Source organism: Notolepis coatsorum, assembly GCF_963971535.1.
Source record: "Notolepis coatsorum genome assembly, chromosome: 17".
Classification (NCBI taxonomy): domain Eukaryota; kingdom Metazoa; phylum Chordata; class Actinopteri; order Aulopiformes; family Paralepididae; genus Notolepis; species Notolepis coatsorum.
In genome coordinates, this window is record NC_140181.1 from 28,083,993 (window position 1) to 28,103,818 (window position 19,826).

Below are 19,826 nucleotides of genomic sequence, written 5' to 3' on the forward strand. Positions count from 1 at the left end.
CGGAAAATCCGTCACGACTCCGAATCAAATTGACGGAAATCCATCTCAAGATGGAGCGCTTTAATCCCTGGTTATGGCTTCATTGTTTTAGAAACCCACTAATGCTGTGGTTCCACCAGAACACTGAGTGAGTCACAGAAACAGGAACACCAGGGTTAAATCACAAGCGTGGGTTTGTTCTGTCAACATAGACAACACTGGAGATTTATTGCGCTCAGCGACCATCTCTGTTCCCGATCATCGAGTTGTTACCTTACTACGATTGACTACTATGATGAACAAACACTACAAGTATGTGGGATTCTGTGCCCCAGCCCCACCCACCGTCTTTAAACGTCCCGATGCTGCATCCACCACAGTCTGGGCTGCGTTCCAATTCTTTTAGAAGAAAGTCTACCCTTAGCCCACAATAGGAAAGGTCAGGGGAAGAGTAGGAACGTATAGGAATATTAACATACTAACAATCGCACACACATACATTGTTTTCACCTCGTATCGCTAAACCTTGTTTTAAGTAGGCATAACATTCTCTGTTATTCCCAATTAAAATAAAACTTTGATAAATAAATAAACAAATCACCAGGAGCAACGATATGGATGATGTCGTTGCCCTTGGGATGATGCAGCGGTTAAGACGTCTGCTTCCAGCCTGGGATCCCTTCCCGCCAGCCTCTCTCTCTAAAATGCTCTGTCTCAATGACGAGAAAAAAGTAAATACCAAGCTGGGCTTATTTTTTGCCTAGTGGTCGCTGTTTGACGGCATTACAGATTCTACCTTTAAAAAAAGAAACAGTATGCATATGTAACCCGCAGAATGTTGTTTTTCCAGCAGGTCCTGTGATTATATGCACTGTGTGTGTGCGCGCGCATAACTTGATGTGTTTATATACGTCCAGACTCCATGTGCTGTGTCCTGGCGTCTTTCTTGGAAGAGGATGTTTGTGTTTCACTCGCGTCTCCTCTTACACAACACAGACAACACACCATGAAAACCCACAGGCGGAGGTGGGCGGCTAGGTGGTGTAGTGGGCAAGGCACTCGCCACCAGTGTGGAGACGCTAGGATTCGCGTGTTCGAATCCAGCTCTCCACATTGTTTTTCAGTTTGGCTGGTCGTCCGCAGTAATACACATTGGCCGTATTACGGGGAGGGAAAACTGAAGGGTGGGGATCGAACGTTGTGAACAAGCGACTCCTACAGGTCGGTTGGTGCGCCTGCGCAGTAGAATCAGGAAGTGTCTGGGGCAGCGTGAGCCTCCCACGCGTTACTCCTCGACACTGAGAGATCGAGCTGCGCAGGTGAAAAGATGCGACTGCTGTTACCTCAAGTACCGGAGGGGACTTGTGCTATGTATGACTTAGTCCACATTGCAGCCGGCTTGTGGGAGGCAAGAAACAGCGTTCGTGACAGGGGAGGGTTGAATTGGATGATACGAAATTGGGATGGGAGAAAATATGGAAAAATGGGAGAAAAAGTGGATCAAAAAAAAAGAAAACCCACAGGCGGAGGAGGGGGCTCTGCTGGGGCGGTGCTGGGGGGCTTGCTTTGTGAGCGTGTGTGCATGTATGAATGAGTGTGCATCTGTGTGTTAGTGTTGTCACGATACTGGAATTGCGAACTTCGATACGATACCTTGAAAAGTATCGATATTCGATACCATTTTCGATACCACGGGGGAAAAGGTTCAATCTTAAAATGTAAAAAAAAAGAAGCAAAAAAAAGATAAATATATATATTTTTTTTAATAGATTTTGCTTTTGTTGCTGGTTGATTCTCCTCAGCTTCTCTCTGGTACTATAAGAGAAGATAAATATAACACTTTTAAAACCCTTTGTTTATCTTTAGATCACACATAAAAATAACTAAATGATATATAATCTTAGAAATTAAGTAAAGTTAATAGTACTGCGTGTTAAGCATAACAGATTGATTGATTGCAAATTGTATTAACAGATTGCAGAATGGGTACAATACAGTACAGCTCAATACACACAATTGTTAAGGGGATGCAGACCAGAGAAAGACTTTCGTCTTGTTTACATCAGGGTCCCCCATTTTCAATTCATCATAACAGATATTTTTTTTTATTTTTTTTAATCAAATTTAATTTATTACCTTTTTTCAACTGCAAAGTAAAACTTTGTCAACATGTTTTATCTAATAAAATAAAGTTCAGTCTGTTCATCTCACTTCAATAATTTTTATTGCAGAACATGGTATTTTCTCAAGCAGACAGATGATGATTACGGTGATAGGGACACAGTATAGCTGCGAGTACCGTCCTTCGGATGATACGCTAAACCAAGGTTCTGGCTGAATCTCGGTTGTTAAAGAACCCAGGACGCCTATCGCAAAAAGGTTCCCCGACGTTCCTGGCCAAATTCCCAATCAGGTCTCTGACATCAAGGCCACCTAATCATCCCTTCCCCTTAATTGGCTGATATCAATTCCTGTCTCCTGAGACGTTCAGCCATTCAAGTTTCTTTATTAGTTGTCATACAGAATACAGAATACTTTGCATGAAATGTTTTCTTTTCTTCCATTGTGTAGTGTGATGTGTGCCTGGTGCCCTTGAGCCTGCATAGCCCAAGGTTGGGTGCTACCAGTGGTGGTGAAGGAGGCAATTTCCACCCTACATTGTGGGGAGCGCTTTGAGTGTCTAGAAGAGCGCTATATAAATGTAATGAATTATTATTATTATTATTATTGTATTTATTTATCTTTTCGCAACCCTCCAAATCTCTTATCACTGCCCTATGAAACCCCAGCTGTTCCTATTATGTCTCCTCTTATCACAGCCCTATGAAACCCCAGCTGTTCCTATTATGTCTCCTCTTATCACTGACCTATGAAACCCCAGCTGTTCCCTTACGTCTCCTCTTATTGCGCAGACAATTTACTTTGACTTTGACACATGGTAAGAGTTACCTTATACAGACAGACATACATCCATCCTGTGTGGTGCACAGATGGAAAGTATCCATCACTGCCGAGACATCAGGGCGATTTGCATAGATTTATGATCCCTTGTATGCCACTGAGTTCACATACATATTAATATCCTGGATAGTTATCTAATATCCCTGCTAAGGTCATAGAGGAGGTGAGTTGTTAATATGCATTGTATCCCAATTACCAATATGCCCACACGAGTACATGGCATGGACTTACCATGAACTCAGACCACAAACCCCAACCGTGCTCCCTTGCCTCAGTGTCATGGCTAGTTATCTGCATATCCAAGCCATCATATTCAGGTTTTATCTCATTGGACTGTGTGGTAATATATAGAGTCTGACATAAAACCAAAAACTGCAATTTTCAAATGACATTCCCTCAAATAGTCAAGATCAAATTTGAGTTAATATGTGCTTGTTATTATACAATTAGAGACATTAGAGTTAATATGTACTTGTTATTATCAATTTAGAGAAATGTGAGTTAATATGCGCTTGTTATTATCAATTTAAACAACATAATTGTGTATTGCAATACCTCAATATCATGATTTCATCACAATATGATCCCATATAAAGAGAATAAATTGGCCCAGTGCTACTGGGTGGAACCCCACACACCTGAAGCCGGGGATCATCTTGGCGAAGCCGATGACCTTCTGGATGCTGTAGGACACCAGGTCGGCCAGGTGGGGCAGCATGGAGAGCTTAGTGTCTTCCTCGCTGGAGTCTGGACTGCCAGCACTCTCCTGGTACATCATCAGCAGGCTGTTGAAGTTCAGTTTGGTGTCCACCGACTCTGTTGGAAGGAGGGGGAGAGAGAGAAAGAGAGATAGAGGGGAGGATGAGAGGGAGAGATAGACAGAGAGAGAGAGAGTGTCAGAGAGAGAGAGAGAGAGAGAGAGAGAGAGAGAGAGAGAGAGAGAGAGAGAGAGAGAGAGAGAGAGAGAGAGAGAGATAATTACCACACACAGCCCATCAAAATACCCAGAAACAAGCAATCACAGGGGTAGAAAGTCTCCAGGCCACAGATTAGCTGTGCAGTTGGAGTCTTGCCTTGTGACTATTGGACTGAAACCAGGTTAAAGTAGGGTACTGGAGACACCCCCCCCCCCCTCCCAACAATAAAACCCAAAACTGACTCAAGAGGATGTTGAACCATGTGCAACATGTCAGTAGTCTGACTCACAGGATGTTGAACCATGTGCAACATGTCAGTAGTCTGACTCACAGGATGTTGAACCATGTGCAACATGTCAGTAGTCTGACTCACAGGATGTTGAACCATGTGCAACATGTCAGTAGTCTGACTCACATGATGTTGAACCATGTGCAGCATATCAGTAGTCTGACTCACAGGATGTTGAACCATGTGCAGCATATCAGTAGTCTGACTCACAGGATGTTGAACCATGTGCAGCATGTCAGTGGTCTGACTCACAGGATGTTGAACCATGTGCAACAACATGCAGGCAGTATAAAATAATTAATATCCAACATACAGGCAGTATAAAATAATAAATATCCAACGTGGAGGCAGTATACAATAATAAATATCCAACATGCAGGCATGATAAAATAATAAATATCCAGCAGGATAGAATAAGACACCTACACACTGTCTCCTTAACTAAAATAACGTAATAACATGTGCTAAGACCTTAGACCTTCACCAAGGAAATTATTCCCCATTAGTTTGGTGCAAACTAACAAGAAAGGGAGAGAGAAAAAAACATCTTACATCAATTTTGCGCATTACATGAATTACAGAGAAGAGGAGAGGTGAAGAAGAGGAGAGGTGAAGAAGAGGAGAGGTGAAGAAGAGGAGAGGTGAAGAAGAGGAGAAGAAGAGGAGGTGAAGAAGAGGAGAGGTGAAGAAGAGGAGATGTGAAGAAGAGGAGATGTGAAGAAGAGGAGAGGTGAAGAAGAGGAGAGGTGAAGAAGAGGTGAAGATGAGGAAATGTCAAGAAGAGGAGAGGTGAAGAAAGGTGAAGACGAGGAAATGTCAAGAAGAGGAGAGGTGATGAAGAGGAGAGGTCTAGAAGAGGAGGTGAATAAGAGGAGAAGATGAGCTGGACATGCTCCTAAGCTCTTTACCTGAAGATGGCACCCCCCTCCTTCTACTGGGCCATTTCAACCTCCCTGACTCTCTCAGTCAGACACAGTGGTCTCTCTCCTACAATCCTTTGACCTGACTCCCACTGTCATGCCTCCCACTCACAAAGCAGGCAGCTCCCTGGATCTCATATTCTCCCATAATTCCAGCATCATTAACACCACGGTAACTCCCCTCCATCTGTCTGACCATAATTTCATATCCTTCGCTCTAATTTATGCTTAACCCCAAACCATCCACTCCAACCCAATTTGTCTCAGTCAGACGCAACATCCACTCCCTATCCCCATCCACTCTCTCCTCCGAGATCCTACCTTTGAGTGAGACTTTCTCTGCCCTCCCCACAGATATGGCAACCTCCACCTAGGGCTGGGCGATATATCGAGTATACTCGATGTCAGGGGTGCAGTCGTAATATCAGAACTGCCTGGACGCCACGTGCACGCGCGCTCCTGTGCACACGCATACAGGTGATAAGCGCCGGGTACTTGGCGCACGGTGCGACAGTAGAGTGAACTAGAGTAGAGAGTAGAGTGAGCGCGCACTTCTGCTCAGCGAACTGCTAGGACGGCGTGGTACTGAGTGGTACCACCACTCAGTGGTGCGTTGTTAATATGGACTGAGCCGGCACGCAGGATAATGACGCCACGCGCACGCGCGGCCCCGCGCGCATGCGCATATGTTCCCTCGCGCACATAATAATAATAATACACTTTGTTTGTATAGCCTTTCATACAGAAACTGCAGCTCAAAGTGCTTCACAACAGAAGAAAGACAGGCATAAAATGAGCACATAAAGTGCAGACATATAAAATCAGTTTTTCACATTAGGATCTAACATCCCAACAGGCAACCTTGTTTATGGTTTGATTCAGTTTTAATATAAATAATAAAAATAAAGAGAAGATTAATTAATTATCTACTCAGTCCCAAAGTTTGTGATGTAAATATGGAATGTCCCAAGTTGCTGCTGTTTACAGAGTGTATTGTTGTCCAAAGGTGAATGATGGTGAATGAAGGGTTAAATCAAAACAGTTGTCAATTCCAAACGGTGAGACACGTCCTCATACATCTTTCACCTTTGGACAACAATACACTCTGTAAACAGCAGCAACTTGGGACATTCCATATTTACATCACAAAGAGTCCAGACGTGGTTGAAGACACCGGCCTAGCGGCTATTGTTATGATAATGCGAGGTAGCGCCGGGAGGCAGGTAAACAGACGAGCCGAGTCGAGCGCAGCGCGTTCTTGAGTGCACGCGCATGCGCGCACAACCATGCATGTGCGTGCACGCGCTTCTGCTCAAATCTTTAATACTCAGTGAGCTTGCACACCGTGCTACCCCGTCCCATGAACAACGCATGCCTGCCACCACTGCATCACTGCCCGATGTATTGCGGCTTGTTCTACATGAGATGTAGTAAATGACTATATCGTGAACTATATCGAGTATATGTTGTAACGTCAGTTAGCCACCGCTGCAGCTGAGATGAGACTTGCTTTAGCACAGCGTTTCCTCTCATTTTATTATAGACACAGACCTGCGCGGACCTTCAATGACGAGCAATTGTCATTTCATTAGACACAGACTAGCTCGGACCTTCAATAATAATAACTTTATTTGTATAGCACTTTTCATACAGAGGTTGCAGTTCAAAGTGCTTCACAACAGTAAAAAATACAGGCATAAGCGAGCATAAAAAGATAGACAGGTAGAATCACAGTGTTTCACATTAGGATCTAGCATCCTAATAGGCTCTCTATTCAGTAATACTCCTGTAATTCCCAACATACTTCACAGTACATATTGCTGTAACTTTAGTGACATGCAATTGAATTGAATTGACGGACCAACTGGCTAACGTTAGCCGCTAAGCTAATGCTAAACTAACGAACGTTCTAACGTGACTCTGCGACACCAGTGCCATTAGTGAGGAAAGCCTCGTCAATATACCCCCCGTATATTGACGAGGCTTGACAACAGAGGTTCAAAGATAACTTCACATTTATTGGCAATTCGTTTCTTTATATCGCTTTATGCAGCTGAGCTTCCTCCAGGTTCCAACTGTGTGGACAAATGCCACCCTGGTGTGAAATCATCAACTACGGCAAGTTAGGACGCTCAAACTCAAACCTAATACATCACGCTCTCTCTCTCTCTCTCTCTCTCTCTCTCTCTCTCTCTCTCTCTCTCTCTCTCTCTCTCTCTCTCTCTACGTTCAATGATTTAAAGTGGCCAAAGGTTACAATATAAATACTAACTGGATAGTTGATGATAAACATTTAATTTCATTATCTGAAATATTATAAAATCATTAAGTCTGCTATAAGCCATTATCCCTTTGTGTGTGATTATTATTGTCTCACAGTAGTGTGTATATATAAAGTGTGTGTGTGTGTTTTTAGTAGAGGTGGGCATAGATACATTTTTTTAATCTAGATTAATCTATCTGCAATCCTGGATTTAATCTAGAGATTAAAATGGCTAAAAAAAAAGAAAAAAAACTGTGTGTTCTACCCAAATAATGACCAGAAGTAAGTCCTTACTTTTTCTTTCCTCCTTATGTTTCTCAGGCCAGGTGGCCCATTACACCATGAGCCCATCTCCCGTTTCCAAAATGCATTACAGACTGCTGATTTGCTATGATAATTGGTAATGAAATATCAAAATAATGTTCAATAAGATGTACTTGTGTTTAATAAGTTGTTTTATTCAGAAGTTAACACAAATAAATAATATTACCAGTACAGTACAGTATCTAGCACACTCTCAGGAGCAAAACAGAAAGAATCATTTCAAACTTGAACTATGTGACATGGCTTGAATCAACTGCTCCAGTGGAGTTGCTCAGTGGCCAATGGTGTCAACTGTGGTTGTACTGGGCAGCTCCCAGGTGTGAATGGAACTGTATGAATGTGAAGCAGGGCGTTCCTGAAAAAGAGCATCTGTGCTCAGCGAACCTACCCTGGGTAAATAAAGGTAAAAAAAAAAAAAAAAAAAAAAAAAATTAGATTAATGCTGTAATTATATTATCGCGCAATACTAGTATAGCGTTAACGCAGCACGTTAACGCCGTTTAACGGCCCAGCTCTAGTTTTTAGCTAAAGTGGAAGAAAACACAGTACTGTGCAAAAGCACCAAGAGTTTTTATATAAATTGTCTTACAGTAGATTATTTTATTTTTAATAAAAAATAGAAAAAAGTATTAGTGTGTCAGTAGACTACTCTTAGTACATTTTTTGAAACTTTTAATTTAATTATTTTTGAAAGCATCTTAATTGTTTAATGCAAACATATGTTGCAGGGACTATTATAATCATCATATTGGCGTGACTGTATGCATCAAAGGGTTAAATCAAGCATTTTTAAGTGCTTTAGAGAAAATGTCAAAATATCGCAATATATATTGTGTATCGTGATATAGCCAAAAAATATTGCGATATCCTTTAGAGGCCATATCGCCCAGCCCTACCTCCACCCTCCTCTCAGCCCTCTCAACCTCCTTCGACAAGCTCTGTCCCCTCGCCGAGAGGCCTGCCCTCTGTTCCCCACCCAGTCCATGGCTGTCTGATGCAGTGAGAGAAGAAAGACTGGTCCTGAGAGCGGCCGAGAGGAAGTATTGGAAGTCACGCCGCACAGCTGACATCACCACCTATCACAACCCCTTGTCAGCTTTCTCCAAAACCATTACTACTGCCAAAGCGAAAGAATAATTTCTTTCACCATAAGATTGAGGCCTCGGCTAAGAACCTTCGCAAACTGCACGCCACCATGTCCTCCCTCCTCACTCCCCCTCTCTGCCAAAGACTTTGCGATTTTCTTTGAGAAAAAAGTGACATCCTACCTCGACCAAGTATCATGGAGAGGAACCCTGTCGGCCCCCCGCACCCTTCGGACAGGTGTCCCCCAGGGCTCGGTCCTTGGACCCCTCCTCTTCTCCCTCTACACCAAATCAATGGGTAACATTATCACGTCTCATGCCTTCTCGTATCATTGCTATGCCGATGATACCCAACTCTTCCTCTCCTTTCCTCCCTTAGATATCCATGTCTCTGAGCGGATCTCGGCCTGTCTGTCCGACATCTCCGCCTGGATGACGACTAACCACCTCAAACTGAACCTAAGCAAAACAGAATTGCTGCCGGCCAAATCCTCCCCTCTGACCTTGAATGAACTTCCCACCACAGTCAGGACAGCCGAATCCCGACCAATCTTTCGCTGTCGACTAAAAACACACTTCTTCAACTAATATCTGTAATACTTTTTTTTTTTTTTTAACCACTAATCTTATTACTGTCCTATACTACCATGCACTCCTCCTACTATACTAATATGTCTTATGTCTATGCACTCAATACTGAAGAGTTGTACCCTTCCTGCTGACTTGTCATAGAGAACTTGTAAGTCGCTCTGGATAAAAGCGTTAGCTAGATGATAAAATGTAAATATAAGAAGAGGAGAGGTGAAGAAGAGGATATGTCAAGAAGAGGAGAAGAAGAGGAGAGGTGAAGAAGATAATGAGAGGAAGAGGAGGTGAAGAAGATGAGGAGAAGAAGAGGAAATGTGAAAAAGAGGATAGGTGAAGAAGAGGAGGAGAAGAAGAGGACATGTGAACAAGAGGAGATGTCAAGAAGAGATGTGAAGAAGAGCAGAGGAGAGGTGAAGAAGAGGAAATGTGAAGAAGATGATGTGAAGAAGAGGAGAGGTGAAGAAGATATTGGGTCTCATTCCCGAAAAATTTCCAAAGATATATTCTGGAAGACTTATCTTGGAACCACTGAGACATAATCTATGACAAGTACACTCTGAGTCCTGAACGTGCTGGAGATATGTCTTAAGTGGCTGAAACGGTCGCAGAAATTATATGATCTGATATCTGCTTGGAGAATGGCATTCTGTCGTAAACTCCAAAGCGCATTCCCGTTCAGCTCATGTGCATACAAAACACCGCCTCCATAGTTCCTTATAAGGCAACTAGTGACGCAGCTGTGTGAAATGGAATGGCGGAAGTGCTTTGCGAGCCGCGTGATTACGAAACCTAGCGTCAGTCAGTGCCAATCAGAGAGCGTCTCCGAGAAATGCGGCTAGGTTTCGTAATCACGCTTGCGCCCATCAAAACTAGATTAGATTAATGTATTGGCATCATATACAGCTCGCGGTACACACCTGCCGCAGCGCGCGCGCAGTACTGTATATGAATGAATGAATGAATGACATATAATATATATAGCCTACGGCGGGCGTAATGAATGAACGCAGTATAGGCTTATTATTAATGTTCATTCGTAGGCGCACACAAGACTTGTTATGGAATATTAATGCAGTCTATTTCCACCGATTAGCTTTAGTTCTTATTTATTTATCCACTGTCATTTCAGTGTTGGTGTATAGGCTATATAGTGTATTTCAATATAAGTTTAATTGATTAATGATATATTCGAAGGAATGCAGGTTTATAGCTATATCAATGTACAGTAAATGACCAAGTATGGTTTTGTCAATATTCCAATGTACAGTTTTGCTTGTACAGTGTAAGTCTATCCCCCACCCATCCCTACCCAACCTCCTCCAACAGTTTCTACGTCAAATGTACTCTCTTTTCTGGACTCTTTTTGTATCACAAACAGTACTGTATAAATGTATAGATGTAGCAGTACTGTCTATCTGTGTCATGTGTGTCATATATGTTATGATGAATTGAAAATGGGGGACCCTGATGTAAACAAGACGAAATTATCTCTCTGGTCTGCATCCCCTTATGTAATTGAGCTGTACTGTACTGTACCCATTCTGCAATCTGTTAATAAAGTTTTCAATCAATCAATCAAACAAACAAAGGTCTGTCCCATTGTATACCAATCAATGGGATACATTGCATGTTGACCTGCATTCTTTCAAATGTATATAATTAATCATTAAAACAGATGTGTAACAAATAAGAAATACAAATTCCACAGAAGGCATTAAATTATTATTATTTTCAATCATTTCACAATAATTGCATAATTGTGTTTGAATATCTGAGTAATTATTTGTCCAAAATAGCTGGTTCAGATATGGTTAATCCAGCTGCCCTGTGATCAGCTGAATCCATATTATTTATTTTTCCGACATCAAATTCGTAATTTCTTATCGTACAAATATTGTCATATTTATTTTAATTATGATTAAGTAATTAATTCCAAGGAGGCCTGTAGCGTTGATGTGAAGGAATCACTATGAGAACACAGTCTGTGAAGTTATAATAACATTTTAAATTAGTCAATCAATCATGAGATTTGATCGTGGGCTGAGAGCATATTTAAGTGTGCTCCTCAGCACTCTTAGATCTGCTCTCAAATAAGATCTCAGGAAAATTTGAAGACTCCCACTCCCAGCCCTAATATGTCTTAAATAGGCCGAAATCTGGCTAAGACGAAATATTTTGTCGTAACTTCCTTCGAGAATGAGACCCAATGAGAGGAATGAGGAGAAGAAGTGGAGAGGTGAAGAAGGAGAAGAGGAGAGGTGAAGAAGAGGAGAAGAGGAAAGGTCAAGAAGGAGAGGTGAAGAAGAGGAGGAAGAGGAAATGTGAAGATGAGAGGTGAAGGAGATGGTGTGAAGAGGAGGATGGTTCAAGAAGGAGAAGAAAGGTGAAGAGAAGAAAAAGAGAAGAGGAGAAGATGAGATGAAGAGGAGAGAAGAAGAAGAAAGTGTAGAACAGGAGAAGAGGAGGATATGGAGGGTGGAGGAGAGGAGAACGAGAGAGGAGAGGAGAAGATGGGGATAGGGAGGACAGGACAGGAGGAGAGGGGTAGGCTGGTGGACAGGTTGAGAGGGTTTGAGGATGTTGTTCTTCCATTCAGTGAGTGAGTGCACATATAGAGCGGCCAATTACCAGCCATTAGTCAGACCCATCATCACCTATTACATGGAGGGAGAGAGAGACGGGTCAGAGGCTTAAACAGAGATACAGAATTAAATAGAGGAACGAAATGGAGATTGAGCAGGAAAACTAAGGTAAGAGGGTTCAGAGTGGACATCTCAGTCCAACGTGTCAGCGAGTCCAACCAGAGACACAGGAAAGTACAATCCAACGAGATCTCACTCATTTACATTTACATTTAGTCATTTAGCTGACGCTTTTATCCAACGCGATTTACAAGTTGTGTACGACAAGTCATCAGGAAGGGCACAACTCTATCAGCTGAGTAACAATGTTCATCAAAGTGTGGAGTGCTACAGTGTAGGTTAGTTAGGGTTAGATTTTTTATTTCATTCATAACTCATTTACTTTACTTACTAATAAGGAGATTCTCACCTTATCAATCCATTCTGATTGACAAGCTAAAAGCAATTGGTTTTGATAGTTCATCAGTGAGGGGAGGGAACAGATGGTGGAGGTAAACGGTACCCTATCCCCCCCCCCCCTCCCAGTGAGCTGTGGTGTTCCACAAGGAAGCATACTAGGACCGCTACTGTTCCTAATTTATGCAAATGACATGTCGTCAGCTTGTGACTGCAACTTGTTCCTGTTTGCGGACGACTCAGCCCTGCTGGTCTCTGACAAGAACAAGTTACAGGTTGAAAAAACCCTCAGCTCGGAACTAGGCAGAATCTGCATATGGCTCGCTGATAACAAACTATCATTACACATGGGCAAAACAGAGTCCATTCTCTTCGGTTCAAATAACAAACTCAGCAAGACCGACGGCTTCTCAGTTACAGTGGGAGACAATATTGTCACAAGGAAAGATGAAATTACCTACCTGGGTTCCATCCTAGAGGCTAATCTTTCCTGTGACAAAATGGCATCCAATGTAATAAAAAAAGTCAACCAACGAACTAGATTCTTGTACCGGATCTCCTCTCTGGTAAACAAGAATACCCTGAAGACTCTGGCAGGAGCACTCATTCAAGGGTATTACGACTATGCTTGCACCTCATGGTACCAAAGCACCTCAAAGGCGCTAAAAACAAAATTACAAACATCTCAAAACAAACTGGTCAGACTACTGCTTGACCTTACTCCTAGAACCCACCTCACCCCTGCACACTTTGACAACCTAGGATGGCTTAGAGTAGACGACAGAGTACAGCAACTTGCAATGGGCCTGGTCTACAAGATACACTACACGACCAAGGTACCCATGTACATGTCAAAATACTTCCCAAAGGTCAGTGAATACCATGATCACAACACCAGAGGGAGCTCCACAAATCATGTTAAACCCAGATTCGGCTCAAACAAGGGACTAAACACGTTTCGCAATTATGCCACATCAATGTGGAACGCCCTATCCACAGCTGTAAAGGAATGTGAATCACTACCCACTTTCAAAACCACTCTCAAAGAACACCTACGGGAGACTGCAATTCGAAACTGGCCCCTGTAAATGTCCTAACCCAACCCCCTCCAATGTACAGTAAATTACCAAGTATGGTTTTGTCAATATTCCAATGTACAGTTTTGCCTGTACAGTTGTACAGTGTTCCCCCCCCCCCCCCCCCCACCCAACCCCACCCCACCTACCCAACCTCCTCCAATGTACAGTTTTTACGTCAAATGTATATACTCTCTTTTCTGGACTCTTTTTGTATCACAAACAGTACTGTATTTGCAAATCTGGTATGTCATAAATGTATAGATGTAGCAGTACTGTCTATCGGTATGTCATGTATGTCATATATGTCCTGATGAATTGAAAATGGGGGACCCTGATGTAAACAAGACGAAAGTCTTTCTCTGGTCTGCATCCCCTTAACAATTGTGTGTATTGAGCTGTACTGTATTGTACCCATTCTGCAATCTGTTAATCAAGTTTTACATCAATCAATCAATCAATTCTCAATTTCAACTCAGGAGGATCGAGTATAGCCAAGCAGATATTGGTATGACTCTGAGCAGGCTATGATATCTTTAAATTCTCACAAATAAGTATCATTTAGCTCTCGTTTAATTATCTGTAAGAATGAGAACATGAGATTGAAGTGACATCTCAAAGAAACCTCTACCTTATCTAATAAGATGATGTTTTCAGTCTGTTCACCTCATTCCTATAACTTTTATTGCAGTAAAATGGGATTGTCAAGCAAACCTTTCATAAATGAATAAATATTGATACTTAATAGATAGATATCGATATAATATCGGCAAGCAAAATCTTGCAATATATTGCTGTATGGATTTCCCCCACCCATAGTATATTAGACACAAAAATACAGTGAATTACAATTAATGTTTTAATAGTTAAAAAAAAATCTCACTTATTTTACCAGGGTAGTGTCTTGAGATCGAGATCTCTTCCTCAAGAGAGTCCTGGCAAAGAAAATTTCTTAACGTTGTCTAATGTTAGTCCTTGTGTCAAGAGCACTGCACTATTGCACTATTTTAATCTGTCTATTCTATATTACTGTCTATTTTAAAACTGTCAGAATCAAACCGTAAACAAAGAGGCCTCTTGGGATGTTAGATCCTAATGTGAAAAACTATGTGATTTGATGCTCTATGGCCTTACCTTGACCGTGTCTATTTAGCTGCTTGTATTATGCTTGTTTTATATGTCTGCACTGTATGTATTGATCTGACAATGTCATGCTCATTTAATTTTTATGTCTTTTTTACTGCTGTGAAGCACTATGAGCTGCAATTCTTGTATGAAAGGTGCTATACAAATAAAGTTATTATTATTATTATTATTAAAGATCTCTGTCAATCAACTACAGAATAAAAACATGTACCTATTCTTATTTTTAATGCTGGTGGTGGGGCCACCATTTTTGCTTCTGTTTGGGTCACTGATGGGGCATTTTCAAGTGATGTTTAACCAGGAGGGTGTAGGATTCATATGATCTGGAGAAAGTCTGCCTTTCAATAGAACTGACGAGCGTTGTCTGTAAATAGAGCAGGCGAGTCACGTGGTCAAAGCCCTGCTTCTAAACTGGGCTTTACAGGGATCCTCTGCCTCAGGGAGGAATAGACCAAGGACAAGGGTCAAGTTGGAGATAAACACAAGTAGTACAGTAGAGTAATACTGTACTACTTCTTAGAGTTTGTGTGTATATCATGATATTTAGCATGACAATATTATATCGACACAGTGACACCAAGTATCGACACATTCAATTATTTTAATATATATATATTTTTTATTAAAGATAATAATACATTCATAATCCTTTTTGCTTGACAATCCCATTTTAGTGCGATAATAATACAAATGATTGAAGTGAGGTGAACAGACTGAAAACGTTATCTTATTAATAAAACAGATGATGTATATATATTTCTATCGAAGATGTTAACAACGTTTTCTGTTGGGGAAAACATTTGCAGTTGAAAAAAGGTAATAAATCACAATATCGTCATATTACAATACCGTGGCTCTAGTATCGTTACAATATCGTATTGTGAGGCCTCTGGTGATTCACACCCCTAGTGTGTGTGTGTGGGTGCATGCGCACAGATCCTTAACCCTCTAAAGCCTATATAGACAAATAATTCAAAGACTTCTGAGCTTGTTCTTTGAGTCAGTATCAAGTCTTTTACATTCTATGATTCAGGATAACCTACCCTTTATTTCTGGTGCAGTGTAAAGTCACCATCATACATTACCTTTGTGTGAGCATTAGGGGTGGAACGGTTCACAAAATCCACGGTTCGGTTCGTGTCACGGTTTTCGGTTCACTATACGTTGTTTTTTATTTAAAAAAAATTTAACACTCCAAAAATACCATACATCAGCATAAGATATATAGCCTAAAAATAATCCAACTTTTCAGTTATTCTCAAGGACGTAGTCATGCAAAAACTGAAAGAATGAGGCAGTTTGACATCAGGCACATCATTTTGACAGTAACCGGGTTAGAGCTAGGAGAGATTTTGGTACAGCAAGAGGGAAGGCATTGCCGATTTAAACATGCTTGAAGCTTCTCATTTATTTGGTAAAAAAAAAAGTTTACAGTGGTTTGCCTTAAATGATGTTTGGCACAAAAAGACCGAACGGACTGAAAAATATTGGCAACATTCGTCAAAGTATTAACTTAGTACAAACAAACAAAATAATTAAACCGTTCCATTTTTGTGGCCACATTATAGACAAAGGCCATCAACATAAAGTATGAATGAAAAGTTTATTTAACCCGATTGCAGAATGGGTACAATACAGTACGGCTCAATACACACAATTGTTAACACTTTAACTGCCACACACGAGATATCTCGGGTTTATTTTTATGTGGTTGAAAGCCACTCACGAGATTTCTCTGAATTATTATTATTATTTTTTTTTAGCGATCTGAAATCATATTGCATCACGCGAGCCTACCCGAGTATACACGAGCACCGCCGGAGATTCTATGTGGAAAAAAGCGCCCCCTATCGTCTTTCAGATGACATAAGGGATTTTGGAATGGACTCAATGAAAATGGATGGGGAAAAAAATCCGGTACTCCACATTTTCCAGTCCACTGATCCAGCCGGGGTTACCAGAGTTCATTCTGGATCCTCTGAGCCCCGCTGATCATGGAGTTCTACTGTATCGCGTTGGATCTATACACTTATCGATTTTTTCGAATGGTGATCAGGAATTGGAATATACCAGTTGGATACCATCTGATGTCAGGTAAGGACTCTATGTTATCAGTGTTAGGATAATCAGACTAATTTTGATGAAGTTATAAGCTGTTTTGTGAAATGGGCTCTTTCGGTTTCACTGTAAAAGTCCGAGAGGAAATCAATGCGGCGATTATCCGTGCGCGGCCCGAATGTGCTTGCGTGCACGTATAATATTGATCATCTAGCGTTTATTTGAAAACTATTCATAAAAAGGCCGACGAATATCAACGTTGTGGAATATTCCAGTAAAAGACGATTTTCATAGAATGGTCCAGAATGGGCTGTTTTTTTTCTCAAAACGGCTGCTTTTCTAAATGCTCTGAAACGGAAATGACGCGATAAAAAACCAATCTGCCTTGACAGCACTGACTGGAAAATAGTCTTTGATAATGCGATGGGCAGATTAGACACATAGCCATAATTTAAAACATAGATTAGGCGATATTAACGTTAACATTGGCGCCGATGGTGGCATTCAGGGGGTAAAAAGGAAAACCCGGCGTGGCACTCAAAGTGTTAAGGGGATGCAGACCAGAGAAAGACGTTTGTCTTGTTTACATCAGGGTCCCCCATTTGCATATTATGCATATGCTCAACCAGCACTAGACTTTATCAAAAAGGAACAGTCACAGAAAAGATGATTTTTAAATAAGGACGTTTAATAATAATTTGCACTAAGGCATGTTGAGAACTGTTGTTATAAAAAAAAAAAAAAGGAGATGTTACAAGGGAATGGGGCATGTTATATAACAGTGGTGTGTGGAGTTGGTACGTCCCAGCAGGGACCAGGATGTAAACTATGATCTTTGAACCTCTGTTGTCAAGCCTCGTCAATATACCCCCCTTCCCCACTAATGGAACTGGTGTTTCTCGCGGCTAAAGTTAGTTAGCTCGTGGCTAACGTAACGTTAGCCTAGCTCGAGGCTAACATTATAACCAACAATACACACATGCCCCGAACCGTTATGAAAGAACAAAGGGACACTATGAAAGAGTGTGTGATAGAGATAAAGAGTGTGTGATAGAGAGAAAGAGTGTGATAGAGAGAAAGAGTGTGATAGAGAGAAATAGTGTGATAGAGAGAAAGAGTGTGTGATAGAGAGAAAGAGTGTGTAATAGAGAGAAAGAGTGTGTGATAGAGAGAAAGTGTGTGATAGAGAGAAAGAGTATGCGTGATAGAGAGAAAGATAGTGTGGTAGAGAAATAGTGTGTGATAGATAGAGAGAAAGAGTGTGTGTGATAGAGAGAAATAGTGTGTGATAGAGAGAAAGAGAGTGTGTGATAGAGAAAGAGTGTGATAGAGATAAAGAGATAGTGTGATAGAGAAAAAGTGTGATAAAGAGAACGAGTGTGTGATAGAGAAAAAGTGTGTGATAGAGAAAGAGTGTGTGATAGAGAGAAAGATAGTGTGTGATAGAGAGTGTGTGATAGAGAAAGAGTGTGATAGAGAAAGAGTGTGTGATAGAGAAAGAGTGTGTGATAGAGAGAAATAGAGAGTGTGATAGAGAAAGAGTGTGCGATAGAGAGAAAGAGTGTGTGATAGAGAAAGAGTGTGTGATAGAGAAAGAGTGTGTGATAGAGAGAAAGAGTGTGTGATAGAGATAGTGTGTGATAGAGAAAGAGTGTGTGATAGAGATAAAGAGTGTGTGATAGAGAAATAGTGTGTGATAGATAGTGTGTGATAGAGAAATAGTGTGTGATAGATAGTGTGTGATAGAGAACGAGTGTGTGATAGATAGAGTGTGTGATAGAGAAAGAGTGTGTGATAGAGAAATAAAGAGTGTGCAATATAGAAAGAGTGTGTGATAGATAGAGAGAAAGTGTGTGATAGAGAAATAGTGTGTGATAGAGAAAGAGTGTGTGATAGAGAAAGAGTGTGTGATAGAGAGAAATAAAGAGTGTGCGATATAGAAAGAGTGTGTGATAGATAGAGAGAACGTGTGTGATAGAGAAAGAGTGTGTGATAGAGAATGCATGTGTTAGAGAAATATATAGAAATAGTGTGTGATAGAGTGAGAAAGTGTGTGCTAGAGAAAGAGTGTGTGTGATAGTGTGTGATAGAGAGAGAGAAAGAGTGTGTGATAGAGATAAAGATAGTGTGTTAGAGAGAAAGAGTGTGTGTGATAGATAATGAGTGTGTGATAGAGTGTGATAGATAGAGTGAGAGTGTGTGTGTGTGATAGAGTGTGTGATAGAGAATGCGTGTGTTAGAGAAATAGTGTGTGATAGAGTGTGTGATAGATAGTGTGTGAGAGAGAGAAAGATAGTGTGTGTTAGAGAGAAAGAGTGTGTGATAGAGTGTGTGATAGATAGTGTGTGATAGAGAGAGTATGTGATAGAGAGATAGTGTGTGATAGAAAGAGAGTGTGTGATAGAAAGGGTGTGTGATAGATAGAGTGTGTGAGAGAGAAAGAGAGGCCATATGAGGTGACCTGGCAGGTGATGTCCATTAACACTTTAATCGCCGTTGACGCTGGAACACGTCATTCCCCGTCATGCTCATTCTGCCGAAGACGCTGGACAGCGTCTTTGATATCAATATTTTCGAAATCATATTTCTCCCCCGGAGACATGAGATGTACTGGTGAGCCCCTATCAACTCTCTAACGGTTCAAGAGCGCCATCTGGTGGCCGATCGGCGGATCGCCCAGGGAAGAAACAGGAAGTGAAAGCTGGTGCTCATTTCAATTTGGTCCGATCACTTGGTAATAGTCCCAGGACTCGAGCTGATCAAGACGGATAGTGATCCGTTACCAATAACTCGATAAACAACATGATTTGGACGTATATACTATTATACAACCTGGAAATGGATCGGATATTTCGACATGAATGAATGAATGAATGAATGAATGAATGAATGAATGAATGAACGACATCCCATAATAGAAACAATTCTGTTCCACGCTCATCTCCCAACGGCGAGAGGAAGCTACGGTGAGTTTCAGCGTTATTTTGTAATGTCTTCTATACTAACTGCTCTAATGATCATATCACCCACACTAGATGAATGATATAACGTTGCCCACGGAATTATAAACGACCCCCCCCCCCCCCATCCGGTCATCATCAGATCATACGTAGTAACTTCTAGAAGTACGTCCATTTGAATTTTTTTTTATCTCGCACAGATTCCTACCAAACTGTATTTGA

General features: G+C 41.2%; 1 protein-coding gene across 1 annotated transcript in view; it reads right to left on the reverse strand.

Annotated features, from left to right (window-relative positions):
- Nucleotides 1-19,826, reverse strand: part of LOC311243588 (vitamin D3 receptor A) — a 270,464-nt gene that overhangs the window by 19,087 nt on the left and 231,551 nt on the right. The window contains exon 6 of the mRNA XM_084332874.1: nucleotides 3,579-3,756. Coding sequence (XP_084189000.1) covers nucleotides 3,579-3,756 — 178 coding nt within the window. The remainder of the gene's footprint in view (nucleotides 1-3,578; nucleotides 3,757-19,826) is intronic.